General features: G+C 44.5%; 1 protein-coding gene across 5 annotated transcripts in view; it reads right to left on the reverse strand.

The window, feature by feature from the left end:
* ASTN1 (astrotactin 1) overlaps positions 1-14985 on the reverse strand; it is a 296848-nt gene that overhangs the window by 75362 nt on the left and 206501 nt on the right. For all 5 annotated transcript variants that reach the window (XM_041750473.1, XM_041750399.1, XM_041750242.1 and 2 more), the window contains 3 exons: positions 6262-6428; positions 3376-3570; positions 1732-1859 (listed from right to left, as the gene is read on the reverse strand). In XM_041750473.1, the coding sequence (XP_041606407.1) occupies positions 1732-1859; positions 3376-3570; positions 6262-6428 (490 nt within the window). The remainder of the gene's footprint in view (positions 1-1731; positions 1860-3375; positions 3571-6261; positions 6429-14985) is intronic.

Below are 14985 nucleotides of genomic sequence, written 5' to 3' on the forward strand. Positions count from 1 at the left end.
ATTTGGTCAACCATCTCTTTAATTCTTCTAGTCATTCTGGGCTTTAAAAAATAAGACTGAAACTTTGTACATCAAATGTTAGACTTTACTCTTTCAAGGCCATGAAAAATGGAAGTGATCCATATGGATACCCTTTTACTCCTTTTACCTCAAATATGCCAAATTAGGAGAGGTCCAAGGGTGCTGTGGATGAGGACCAAGTTTGGATTTGTCCCTTATTTCCAAAGATGTAGATTCAAATATGTTCTTCTGATATTTCTCAGATTTAGCCACACACTCCTCCAAAAAAAGCCTCAGGTAGCATCTAGGACTACTCTATGTCTTCCCAGCCTAGCGCCTGAAGTATAATCTCCTCACTTCCACAATACATTATTACATGTGAGATCTTGGTGGAGCTTTAAACAGAAGACATGTATCTCTAATGTGGAACCTGTTCTATTTGTGTGTATCATCTCACACTTCCCTTCACATGCATTTTGCATACACACAGGAAGTGTTTCTCAGCAAAAGTGGTGGAAACAAGGAAACTAGATTCTCGAACACTAGAGATGTCAGCTTTAGACATATGTCCAAAGGATGCTTTTTTTAATTTTTTCAGTTTAGTGTGTATGTCTGTGTGAGTGTGTCATCTTTTAGATTTTGATGGCATTTATTCCTGGTCCAGCTTATATTTAAATTGTTTTCTCCCTTACTCCTTCTGTTTCTATAGGGAAAATACTATTTGGTACTCTGAATGTTCATATTCTTTTTCTTCCTTGATATACTTATTTATTCAACAAACGTACATCTCACCATGCATTAGGAACCATTCTAAAAACTTTAGAAATATTAATTTATTTATTCCTTGTATTCATCCTACATGGAGGATAGTTTCATATCCATTTTCATGGGTAGAGAAGGTAGACAACTTGTCCAAGATCACACAGCCAGTGAAGAGTTGAGCTGAGCTATCAGGCCCCAGAGTCTATGCGATTAATCGCTACACAATACTCCCGTAGACAGACCTATTTCTAATCCGGTTCATGTCTAAAATAAAGTTTAAACATAACTTTATATCTTGAAAAGGCTTGCCCTCAGCACAACCTGTTCTTCTGAAATGCAAAGGTAAAGGACAGAAAGGTAGAGGATAAGGGAGACATAGAACGCAGAAGGGAGAAAAATAATGGGAAATGAGCAAACCAGCAGTGGAACTGAGCTCACATCCAACTTTCTAGCACATGATGCTGAGTTCCTGGTTGTCTCCCCCTTTTGAAGTGTCTTCTTTGGTCCATGAGGTGTTAATGGGTGGGGTGGTCTTCAGAGGCCCAGAAATGAGAAGCATTTCCTCCTCTCTCACACTGGTCCATAAGTACTTTCCAGAGAACACAATGGCCCCAGTGACAGACGTGTAGGTGATGATAGACATCCACCTTCTCTCTGTCTCTACTCCCTCTAATCCACTGAGACCTCTGAACTTTTACCCATCTATTATGCCATCTATTTTCAAAGATCTCAATAAGACTAGCAGGGAAAGGTATTATTAGACCATTTTGCCGATGATTATATACTAATCTTGGCAATTTCACTGACAAATAATCTTACTATAGTGTTTTAGAATTGAGCTTTTATTGTGTATCAAGAAAATCACTAGCTTCAAAACAAAAATAAGTGAGGTCAAGAGTTTTGATCTTGTGAAACTGTTGGGAGCTGCCTGGTTTTTGTCAGTTGAGTAAGGGCAGGTGGCACACTCACCAGTCAGGAACTCAGGGTCGGGGGTGGGCTCCGAGATTTCCTCCAGGCACTGATTCTCCAGGGGAACAGTGGCCACCACAAGACCATCTGGCAGTTGCTGATCTAAACCTCGAGCAAAGTTGTTTTGCCTGGAAATGTTAGCAGATTTTCATTTCTGAGTGTAAAGGTGAACCCCATTCCTTGATGGGCAATCTGTATCTCAACCTATAATAAAAAATTCTTCCTGGACCAAAAGGTTCCCCTCTCACTGAACCCCACTTGATGGACATGTCTGGAGTAGGAAAAGGTGTGACAGGTAGGGCGAGGGCTAGGAGAGATGAGAAAAATATCAGCTGAAAAGGTCTAGTCAGAAGATCTAGAACATTCTTCCCTCCTTTCCATCCCAAACCCTAGTCCCTGATCCCAATCTCCACAAGATCTAGGCAGATGTAGTCTCATTTCTAGACTACAGAGAAAACTCCAGCCACCACATACTTATTATCAGTTTGCTCATAGGATTCCAGTCCTAGGTTGCTATAAATTGCTGGTCCATATTATGACATCCTCCTCCTCCTCCCCCCCCCCCTTGCTTTCTCCTTGCCCTCATCATCATTATCTCCTGGTAAGCATGAGCTCTGAGGAAGATGTACTCTAACAGCCTAAGAGAGAATAGGAACAGGGGTCAAATGGAAAATCTCCAAGAGATATTTTAAATCAATGGTTTCAACATTTTGTTCTCAGGACCCCTTTATAGTTTTAAAGATAAATGAACACTCCAAGTAGCTTTTTCTTTGTATGGATTATATCTATCAATATTTACTATATTAGAAATTGAAAGAGAGATTTTAGAAATACATATTAATGCATCTAAAATGACAATAATCAGTCCATTAAATCTGAACATAGCATGAAAAATGATGAGGGGTTGGCATTTTAAAAATATTTTTTGCGAATTTTTTAAATGTCTGACTTAATAGATACAGTTGGATTCTCACATCTGCATACAACTTATTGCAATATATTGTCTGGGTTGATATGAATGAAGAAAATCCAGCCTTTCTGTAACTGGAAAAGATACAGTTACTTTCTGTATCTGTATGGCCCAAGGATCCCCTTAAAAGATCTCAGGGACCCTTGGGATCCATGGGCCATTCTTGAGGACTGCTATTCTAGACTGATTCTTCCACTCAGAGCAAAACAGAACCTGAGCATTCTCTGGTGGCTTCCATGGAAAATCTTTCAGTCCCTGCCTGGGCAAGATAGAACTGTATTTTTTTTTTAAGATTTTATTTATTTATTCATGAAAGACACAGAGAGACAGAGGCAGAGACACAGGCAGAGGGAGAAGCAGGCTCCATGCAGGGAGCCCGACATGGGACTCGATCCCAGGTCTTCAGGATCAGGTCCTGGGCTGAAGGCGGCACTAAACCGCTGAGCCACCAGGGCTGCCCCATAGAATTGTATTTAATACTTGACTGTTCACCCAGAGGAAGCGTGGTTCCCGGATTCTGGAAAGAGGAGAAGACCATGGGAGAGAACACAACCTGTCCTTTTAGGATCATGCTCACCTTGCTCCAAAGCACAAAACTTTATGCTGACTTTAAAGCTCTTCAGGAAGATGCACCAATAGCTCTGAATAATCAGTTCTATAGACATGAGATTCACCTGAATGTTCCTTTCAACACTTGTCCTGCAGCCACTTCCTTGGAATGGTTGTTGTAACCAAAGAACATCTCTCCAAAGAGGGTCTGGTTCATGGGAACCTCCCTGCTTTCCCCACAGTCTCCTCCCTCTGGGCAGGTCTCCGTGATGAGTTGGCAAGAACGACCATCCACACCAAGCTTGTAATCCTCGATGCACCTAACATGGTAGGAAACTCAAGATAAAATTTGTTCCATCAATGAGCTATGCAGTCAATTCAACCTAACAGATTGGGAAGAAACACCTTTGGGAGAGTGTTGGGTGGCAAAGATTATGAGTATTCCAATTTGTTGTGTCTCCTTTATAACTCGGTTTCTTAAACCTACAAGCCTCCTTCCATTATGTGACCATACAGAACCTCTCGCCTTTCCTTTCCAGATAAGTGCTTACAGAGCTTTAGAGTACTTCCTCCTTTAAGTGGATCCTCTCCTAGATAGGTCAGGGTTAGAGTCACTGGAGGTAAATTTGTAAGTGAGTTACCACATTTAAATCTGAGGTATTCTAGAACCTTTCTCCAGGACCATCTATGTGGCCAGACCCTGCATTTGTTTGGAGGGTAATTAGGCCGCAAAAAAAAAATGACACTGTGCTTAAGAAATTAATAACCTTCTAATCTGGTCCTGTGACAAGTCAACTAAGAAATTAGAGAGATTGATCATCTTCTGACTGTGTTCTGTTTGAATGTATCCAAACACAGGATCATCCATATTAACTCCCCCTCCATTCAGAGTAGCCCTCCTGAACTAAACAGACGCTAGGGCACGCCGTGTGAACACCTCCTTGGTGTCCCTCCCCATTAAACATGTACAGTTACTCTAATGGAAGAGCAATACTGATGTTGGTAAACATGGCTCAATGACCCATAAGTCATTAATTGGACCTTATTTGTAGTTATACTGAAAAGAATATAATTTGTTAGTTCAAGAACTACTTTGATAAACCTGTCACTTAAAAAGCATATTAATTTAATGTGGGTCTCTCCTTAGAATATACTAGATTTAGAATTTATAGATGCTCATGACATTAAAACACATCATTTATTACTATCTATGGTAATTGTTGTAACGAGATAAAGACCTCTCTTCATATGGAGGAACAAATAATCATAGTGTTAAGTGGTGAAAAGCAGTGATGTTGCCCTTTACTGGGTGAATCCAGGTCAGCTGATTAAACTCTCTGAGTTTCAGCTTCCACATCTGTAAAAGGTGGAGGAAAAGCTGCTTTACAGTGTTGTTGAGAAGATCAAGTGAAACAACGAACTTAAAGAACTAACAACGTCCCCAGCAAACAGCAAATATGCATCAAATCCTCCTATCGCTGTTACCAGCAGAGGGACCACTGAGGTCCACATTACCGCATCTGTTACTGTAGTCCCCGTTTACCATTTACATGTTTGTGTTAACAGGTGTGACTATAGCTCTTCAATTATAAGTGCATGCTGTTTAGTCTTTACGTAAAAACGTGAAGTCAAGGAACTTTTTTGGCAGGCTCCCTACAGTGGCTTGGAAAGTCACTCCAAGCTGAGTGGCTGGAGAGTCTACAGCTTCCCCTTCCAGACTGACCTACCTCCGCCATGGGTGTGTCCCACTCTGAACTCCTTTGAGGGCAGAGGCCAGTCTCCCCTCCTGCTGTCTCTCCTGTATCTAACACCTAACTAGATTCTCTGCACAAACCAGATGCTCCAGTGTATATTAAATAATTTATGGATTTATCTCTACTACTTGAAGTGGGTCAACCGTAACAATAACATTATAGAGGCATTATAATTTAGATCAAGCTTCCATTTATGGAATGGGATTTACAAGAAGCTGAAGGTAAAAACTTTCATTTGAAAAGAAATGAAATATAATAAAATAACATCCCCATTCCATCCAATAGTCTTGTCATGATTATTCAGTAGGCAAAGACTTCTGGTGACAGAGCTAAAATAGCATAGCTATGTTATATATTCTATATAATTATTATAAACATTGGTTTTAATCGCAAGCCTCTTAGAGCATGAGATCCTTGAGAGCAAGAACTATACGTCATTCTTTCATCTGTGCTGCCTAGTGACTAACATGGTGTGTGGCATGAAGTGTGCACCCTCCCTGATAGGCAGGAAGATGGGGAGGGGGTGGTGGGGGGCGACCAGGGAAGGAGTGGGGAGACAGGGAGAGACAGGAAGAAGGACAGACAAGCAAACTATGAAGGCATAAGAATGGGCCAAACTGTTCTTTACTTTATAAATATAACATGAAATGGCCTTTAAATATAAGTCAGTGGTGTACATTTAAATTTTGAGGAAACCACAGAAGTTTTAAAACACCAGAGAGGGCCTGAATTCTAATATTAATCTTTCCACTTACCAAGTCCCACTCGTGAGGGAGCCACTCAACCTCACTGCGGAGGAACTGCACTGAAGAATGATCACGTCTGGGGGAGGGTGGCTACCCAAAATGGTGGGACTTCAGGGGCAGAACTTTAGGTTTTCCACTCCTCCAAAGATTGCCCCCTCCCCTTCTTGGATAATTAATTAGTTTTACACGATCGTTCCCAGCCTTTGGACCATGGAATCCTTTTGTCACAAAACACATTAACACAGTTCCACAGAACACAGACTGGAAAATTCTAGTATGTAGGCAGTGACTGTGCTCAGGGGCCTCCCCCATGGGGATGGGACTAGACTTTCCCTGAAGGTCCTCCCAACTCTGATGTTAAAAGTGCTGCTCTTCCAGTCCTGCAGGCTCTTTCCTCAGAGCCCAAGGGCTAGTCTAGGGTGATGGTTCTCTTAGATTTACTTTCCTGGTTTTAACACTGAGTGTCCAGTAAGCCAGCAAGCTGACTAGCCTTTCCGGCAGCTCGACTCACCCGCAGAACATGAGGATGTTGTACAAGGTTGGGTCATCCGGGAAGGGTGCCATCTGCTGGAGGCACAGCTGCTCGCAGCCACCATTGAAGCCATCTGAGCAGTCCACCCCAATGTGGCGGTCATAGCAGCCAGAGCTGTCCTTCATGGGGCTCAGTCCCGACGGGCACTGGAACAATCAAAAAGCATCCACACAGGGAGGTGAATCAGGAGACTGGGTTCTCAGGGAACCGGAGTGTAACCACTGATGCCTATTTTTAGCACTCAGCCTTGAAACCATTAACATTGGCAAGTAGTGCACGAATTTCTCACTATGCTGGACTCCCTTTAAAAGCAAGTGGCCTTTTTGACATCTTGCTCTGGGTACAGATCACAGGCATTTGCATTAAAGTCAATTCCTCCAAACAGGCTGGAAGGGAATGTCATATGACAGAGTGAGGTGTGCCAGCCTCCCAGTTGGGTGGAAGCTGTGGGCCAGAATTGACCAGCATCAACAGAGGCTTCTTTGGGCTAGAGGAAGGGAGTGCTGCTGTTTGTGTTTAGTGTGAAAAGTTTTTTTTGTTTTGTTTTGTTTACATGCAAACATGTTGCCAATGTTGGTACCAGATAGCCAACAGTGTTGGAGAGAATGGACAGAGCCAGGGCTTCCTGCTGGAAGGAGGAAGTGGGCTTTCTCTGTGACCTTGTGGGGGGGTTGCTTGTTCTCTTGGTAGAAGTGGCCATTATCATGACCTCCCTGCCTCAAGGATGCTGCGCAGAAGATGCAAGACAAGGGCATCTGCTACATGAGCATCCATGGGTGCTGTACTTGGGTTTGGGCTTATCCCAGTGTCCTTGACACTCTTATTGTGAAACAATTAGCTTCTCTGAGCTGCTATGTCTTCAGTAAACTCCCCAGGAGTGCCAGCAAATTAGACAGTTCAGGAAGAGATGTCAGCTGGAATCTGGGGAAGTCCAAGGGGCTTGGTGAGCAGCGGGAGCGCTCCTGTAGTGCCCACTGTGCACCAGGCTGGGTCTAACTCATTGTCTTACTCATTCAGCCCTTGAGACACCCCCTTGAGGTATGTAGTATGATCAGTCCCATTTGGCATGTAAAGAAACCATGGGCACAGCATGGTTTCTTAACTTTCTGAAAGTCCCACTGCTGATCACAACAGGAATATACCCGAAACTTGGCAGGCTGGCTATGAGGCCCATGACTCAGCTGGCCCATCATTAGCTCACACCACCATCAGTCTCACACACAACACTCACCGTTAACTGAACACTTACTTACTAGGAGCTTTAGGCTGACACTCTGAGTATTTCATCTCACAGCACCCTATATTAGCCTCATTTAATAAATGGGGAAACCATCAACATCGCTGATTAATGCAGGATTTCACTGCATGGGAGTCCACTGAAAGGGTCAATGAATATTTTTTGACTTCCTGGTTCTCCTGTCTGTTCAGTAGATCCTGTGCATTTGGACTACAGCTGATCCTTTCACACAGGCTGGAAGAGGTCTAATAACTTGCCTAGGGTCAAGCAGCTAGTATGGGGCAGAGCTGGGGGTCTGTCTAGATCTGACCTGCTTCTAATGACTGTGCTATAAACATACTGTCAGCTAACACACTCCTCCAAAACCCAAACCCAACCCAAAACAAAACAACTTTCAAAAGTTGGTGGAACAGTGATCCCCCCCACCCCACACACACTCCTGGCCCTGCTGCTTGGCTGCTTCTTTCTCTTGACTGCCAAGCACTTTTGCCTAGTAGCCTAGAGCCGCTGCAGGTGTGTTCCGGAAAACCCACCCCCACCCCAAGATCACAGCAGGATATGCACTGTTTGCTGACACTAATTCTGCAATTTCCCAAACAAATGGCCCCTCTGCGGCCCGTCAGGCTCCCAGGCTGGTCCACCCCCGTCCTCCTCATGAAGCAGCTGGAGTGCTGGAAGGTGAGGGCTTTAAAAGTCACTTCCAAGGGCTGCCCCATGCAGTGCAAACCCAGATGTTCCAGAGGATGGTAAACAAGCAAATGAGCCAGCTGAGGAAAGCACCCCATGTTTTGTTAGCACCCCCATCTAGCCCCTTCCTTGGCTGTCCAGCTGTTAGGCCAGATGTGCCACCAGAAGGAAGCTGGCTTCACTACTGTGAGGCTGCCCAGGCACGGATGTAGAAGTCTGATTGGAATTAAATGGGCTGCACTGGTTGCCATAAGTTTTTTTTTTTTTTTTTCTCTTCTATAAAGCTTGAGAAAAGCCATCAAAGTAGAGACCAAGGCGGTCCTCCCACTTCCTGTGGTTTCAACCCTTGCATCAGTTAGCTTGCCAGCCAGGACTCCCAACTTCCCAACCACCTGCTTTTTTTCACAGTGCTCCAGCAAGCATGATTTCTGACAAAGACTTCACCAAATGAAACCCAAGCAGGCTTTGTTCCAGAATTCCAAAGCTTGGCATAGCCGCATCTTGCCTGGCCCTGATATCTAGATGCCCAATGCGATGCCAAATTGGACCACCTGATATTTACACTCTCTCAGGAGATTTGGAGAGAAGATAGTTAGCTGCCTTGCCCAAGATGCATTTTTGTTGTTGTTGTTCCTACAAGCAAAGCTAGAACAATAATAACAGCTGTCGGGAATTAAGCAATTCTATGTGCAGGATAATCTATAGGTATTATCTTCAATTGCCACAACACAGATAGACTTTTTTTCACCTCATTTTACAGAGGAGTAAACTTAGCTTAAGTAGGACGTTGGTTTAAGGTCACAGAGGTGGAAAATGACAAAATCAGATTTTGGACCTAGATTTATTTGATCCCAAAGTTCACGTCTGTCTCTTTTACTTTGCTGTGCAGCATCTCAGGTATGAGAAGATGTGGATTCATTGGAATCCCTACAGAAATAGAGTCAATTTGATACACCAACAGGTAAAGCAATCCTGTAGATCTGTTGTTTGCTGGTTTGATTGTTTTGAGCAACTCCCAGAGTATGTCCTGGGATCAATTATGGATTGTAGGTTTAGTCTAAAATTCTCCGTTTCTCTTTCTTTCTTTCTGTGTCTCACTCCCCCTTATCTTTCACACACACAAGAGGTGCATATATTTATAAGGCAAAAACACTCAAAATGTCCAGAGCGATGACCCTGAAGGCAAGACGAGATCCTCAATCACTGAAAAAAGAGGCAATTATCTTCACTGCACTGTAACTTACTTGGTCTGCAGTTCAGAGAAAAATATTTTTGAAAGATTTCCAGGAAAAAAAAAAGGCTGAAACTGAAAATAGAGTTTTCTTCATAACCCTGACTGAACCAGAACACTCCTTCTCCAAGGAGTCTGATCAATCAAATTTCCCACGTATAAGTTTGTCTTCGTTTTCGCCTACATGGTCCTTGTATGGTTGTATTCACATTCTGGACTCCTCAAAATCTGAATCTAAATACAAAGAAATACAGATTCCAAACCAGGCCTTCTTCTTAAAAGTATTTGCAGCCAGAGCCCAGTTGTCAGGAGAAAAATCCTGCCTCCAGGAAGAGCTGGTCTTTTCTCTTTGCAAATGTTGGCCATTCTTGTCTTCTGACTTGTGGACAATTTCTGTGCTTGTTCCTTAAGAGAGAACTGTTTGCTCAGGATTGAGCCCCAAGGTCATACATTAACCCCTTTGCATAGGTTACTTTTTGTAGTCCCAGAGACTTTATAAACTATGGACTTAAAAAGAAACTTCGATTTATTATAGCAACAACCCTCCCCCATTGAGAAGGTCTAATAAATGAGCTCATATTTTTGTGCCCCCTAAAATATACAAGGTTAGTCATCTTTCATGAGATGCTCATGGCTTCTTGACTTATTACTGGTCTAAGGCATCATGTGCTAATGAGATTAAAATGATTTTCCCCCATTCAACTCCTCTTCTTTACTGTCTCTCCTCTCTTTTGCTTCCAATGATTTTTGGTTGATTGATTACATAGGAGTCTAGTCAAATCTCACTAAGCCTGAGACACACACCCTTCAGTTCCAGATTATGGGGCAGACATTCTGTTGGCAGATGAACAGGAGTGATGGACACTTGAGCATGTTTCGGGTCCCAGGAAGAAGAGGAGCACTTTCCGGCAGCTGAGCCTACCTTTGCCTTACCTGGATGATTCAGAAGATATTCAACCAGAGTGCTTACTCAAAACAAGCTCCCTTTTACTACATGGCGATCTCCCTTTCACAATAATGATTTCCCTGACTTTTTGACGGGCTCTGACCACACAGGACTTCTCCCAAGGGGAAAGTTTGATGGAATTAAATTTATGTTCCAGCTTCCTGTCCCCATTTTTCTGAAAGCCTCTGAAGCATACACTTCTGCTTACTGTCCTACAGAGAGAAAGAGATATGGTCATCTGTAATGGTCTCCACACGTCTGCGCTCCAGTAGAGGTGAAATGACACATTTCGTGGGAAACCATTGTGGACAGCGTGTGGACAGAAGGGCGGCACGGTCACTGGGTAATTCAAAGCTCATTAGAGCATACTGCTCTGGTGGGGAAGGTCATGTGTTCATTACACGAGAACGCGGGAAAGCCAACCCCTTACCTTCCAAGGCCACAATCTGCTCACCTAAGCACATGCAGATAGCACACAAAGCAAAGGCATCTTTTGGCCACTTTCAGGATGAGTGTGAAGATGAAGAAGGAGCAGTAGAGCACGGGCTTTCCATTATTTTATAGAATTGGAAATAATTTTCAGACTTTCCAAGTTTTAACTTAAACCTCAATAACAGGCTTGATGAGAATGAGGATGCTCTCATTCAAGCTGGGAGTGGGAACCGACTTCCTGCCTATCGAGTCTGCCCTGATCCCACAGCCTTCTCCCACTCGTGGCCCCCAAGATGTCAGCAGTATGACCTCCCAAGGCTGTGAACAGATCACCTTATGTGACAGAAGGGGTTGTGCAGGTCAAGTTGAGATGGGGAGATTATCCTGGATTATCCAGGTGGACCCAACGTAATCATAAGAATCCTTAAAAGTGGATGAGGGAGGAAGATCAGAGAGCATGTGCTACAGAAGAATGGCCAGAAAAATTCAATGTGGCTGGCTTTAAAGATGCAAGAAGGGGCCCGTGAGCCAAAATCCAAGGGCAGACTCTAGAAGCTAGAAAAGACAAGGCAATGGATTCTCCCCTGGAGCCTCCAGAAAGGAATACAGCCCTGCCAATACTTGATTTTAGCCCGGTGAGCTCCATGTTGGATTCTGACCGACAGAGCAGTAAGATAATAAATGAGTATTGTTTTAAGCCACTAAACTTGTGGTCAATTGTTACAGCAGCAATAGGACATGAATACAGAACCTTGCAGGACCTCTGGAACTTCACAGGACACAGACTCACTGCTTATTGTGCTTCCCAGGGAGGGACTACTGCTCCCACTTTGGCACAGTAAGGACAATGGGTAGAAGTAAGACCCAAGCTCTCAGAAGTGAGTGGCTGACCTCAGCTCTGGGAACCCTCCCGAAGGTTCAACAATTCCTGCCTTGGGATACTGGTCTGGTTTGGAACAGAGTGATTATGGTTTCTACAGGTCTGTGTCTTTCACGGGGCATTTGTTTCCTGTCCTCAGAGACAACATAAACAATAGAGCAATTAGCTGGGTAGCAATTAACCCTGTGGGAGATCATGCATAACTGAGAAACATGCCCTGCCTTCCTAGAAAGAATGAAGATTGAGCGGCCATTGCACACCAGCCCCACCTGTCTGGCTGGCGTCCAATCAGAAAAATACACGGGTGCCTCCTCTTGTCCCACATCTAGCAGGTTCCTTTAAGGGCCAGTGTATTCTGAGTTCCTCATCTCTTTCTCCTTTCATTAAACATGCCTTTCCTGAGAAGGCTTTCAGCAGCACCCAGAGAACTGAATGTCAGGGTTACATAGACAATAGCTCAATTCTCCCAAACTGCAGTTTGGTGCCAGGTTCTCTGTGCCCAGTCTACCTCTAGACGACTCTGGTTGGTTCTGGGACTGTACTGATGTCCAGCTCAGCTCAGGGTAAAGTCCCTGATCTACTTCTCAGTATGATCCCAAGAGTCATGATACGGTTTATCAGCTCTCACTCCAGCAGTCCTCCTGTCTCAGGGATCATGTGTTCTATGGTCAAGGAAGAACAGTCTATTGAATGGCCTGCCAGTCAGTCAGCTGGCCTGTCCTCCCCCCAGCAGCCACTGTGGACCAGTGACTTCAAAGTGTTATGCTAATCCCAAGCCCTGGTATAATTGGGTGACTTTCTGCAGTGGCTCTGATTCTAAAACGCAGAGGCCTTATTGCAAATGCATATTCATTGGAACTATTCCTGCTAGCTCTGTCTCACGGATTACAGTGTTAAAAGTACAAAAATATACCAGCAAGGCTACATGCCAAATAAAAGGGGTGAGGATCACCAACAGAAGGCACTTGACAGGCAACCCTTCGGGGCTCGGGAAAGGGGCAGAGAGGTGGGAGGAGGTGGAGAGCATATCATGTGCATGTGTATGAAGGTGTGAGCACACTCAAATTCATCCGGGACTGGCTGGGATAGGGGTGGGGTGGAGACAGGGATCCACGCATGTGCACACATAGTGTTTCAATATTCAGAATGACCCAAGTGTATAGTGAGGACTGAAACGTTGAAATCTGAATGAAGAAATGCAGGTTGAATAGAAGGGGAAAATGCATCTCAGCTGGGAGCTCCATTAGACAGTGAAATTGTCTCTTGAGGGACCCAGTTGGGAAGCTCCTTGCTTAAGACATCTGAAAGTGGACCAGCCAAAGGGAGGGGAGTGCTGTGGGACCTCAGCTTACCTACTGGCTGCTTCTGGAAGACAGAACCTGGACCTCACCTTACCTACTGGCTGCTTCTGGAAGACAGAGCCTACAGAACATTTTTCTTTGTCCTTTCCTGATGGTCCTCTGTTCTGCTTCCTTTCCTTTGATGGACTGGCCAGGTCCCCACCTACCTGCCCCTCCTCTCTCTTCTATTATTTTCTTCACTTTCTTTCCCTCAGATGAATCAGGCTCCCTCCAGCTGCTGTCTAATCTGTGAAAGTCTGGGAAGGCCTCAGGGCTGAGAGAATCCCACCCTGGATCCCAGACACACACCCATCTTTGATGGAGCACAGCTCGGGGAACCGAGCAGGTGCTCAGAGACTGGGAAGGGGATGCATGAGAGACGGACTGACCTCCTCCTAGCTTGCCCTGCTCCAGGTCCCCTTACTGGAGCACTGTCAGACAGGGAAGCAGGATGAGGCACCGTGTTCTCCCTAAGCTGGGGGCTCCTGGCCTTGCCCCAGAAACACTGCAGAACTACATGTCTTGATGAACCAGCTCTCCCTCTCCTTTAGGCCCACTGGCTTCACTGCCTTCCTTCTTTGTCCTCTCCTCTCTGTGAGGATTGCACCATTCTGCCCTTAAAAGAAAGGAGGGCTGGCAGTACACAACAGTGTTGATGGCCACAAACACGCCAATACAGAGGCACCGGCAGCTGAGGGCTTCATCTGCTCCTGCCTCCCTTTACCTGCATGGTTGAACCACTCTTCATCCCAGTTCAGGAGCGATCTTAGCACACTCTCGACCAAATGGCCTCTCTAGGTTCTAGCATCACATATTATACACGTAGCCAAAGTACCCATAGATGATGACAAAGTAGAAAACTACCTTTGGTGGCAGAGTAGGAGTTCATTGTCATGGTCTCAAAGCGGATGTATTTTTACTTTTATCTACCATTCCTGGCATGACTTACTCCTTTCATCATTCTTTCATCATTTAGGTTTCTCCTAAAATCTCCTCTTAATGTCATCTGACCCAAGACAAGAGTAGAGTCTCCTATGACAGTCAACATAGTCAAATTCTTATCAGAGTTGATATCATACTAACAAGCAGCTAATTCTCAAACTGTTTGGGGGTATCCCTCACCAATTAGATTGTAAGACTGGAAACAAAGGATCCTGCTATGTAATTCATGACATTTCCCTTGGCTAGTGATAGTACACATAGTAGGTGCTCCATGAATATTTTGTGATTAGCTGACTGGTGATTAGCTTCACATCTCTGTCAAGAGAAAATTCACAATTTATTTTTTATTATTTATTTATTTTATTTTAAAAGACTTATTCATTTATTTGAGGGAGAGAGAGAGTGAGTGGGCAAGCACAAGCAGGGGGTAGGGGCAGAGATGGGGAGAAGCAGACTCCCTGCTGAGTGTGAAGCCTGACTCGGGCCTCCATCCCAGGACCCTGGGATCATGACCTGAACCGAAGGCAGACACTTAACCAACTGAATCACGCAGGTGCCCTTTATTTTTAATTCTTTTTAGAGAGGGAGGTGGGGGGAGGGGCAGAAGAGAGAGAGAGAATCTGTGTTTTTTTTTTTAAGATTTTATTAAATAAGATTTATTTGAGAGAGAGATAGAGTGAGAGAGAACATAAGCAGTGAGAAGTGTAGAGGTAGAGGGAGAAGCAGATTCCCCGCTGAACAGGGATCCCATGTAGGGCTCCATTCCAGGACGCCGGGATCATGACCTGAGTTGAAGGCAGATGCTTAACAGACTAAGCCACTCAGGTGCCCCAAGGGAGAGAGAGAGAATCTTAAGCAGATTCCATGCCTAGCACAGGGCTGGGCCCTGGGTTCAATCTCACAACACTGAGACCATGCACGAACTAAGCCGAAAACAAAAGTCGATGGCTTAACTGACTGAGCCAACCAGGTGCCCTTGAGAAAATTCATAATTTAGTCTCGTTTGTT

Source organism: Vulpes lagopus, chromosome 1, assembly GCF_018345385.1.
Source record: "Vulpes lagopus strain Blue_001 chromosome 1, ASM1834538v1, whole genome shotgun sequence".
Classification (NCBI taxonomy): Eukaryota; Metazoa; Chordata; class Mammalia; order Carnivora; family Canidae; genus Vulpes; species Vulpes lagopus.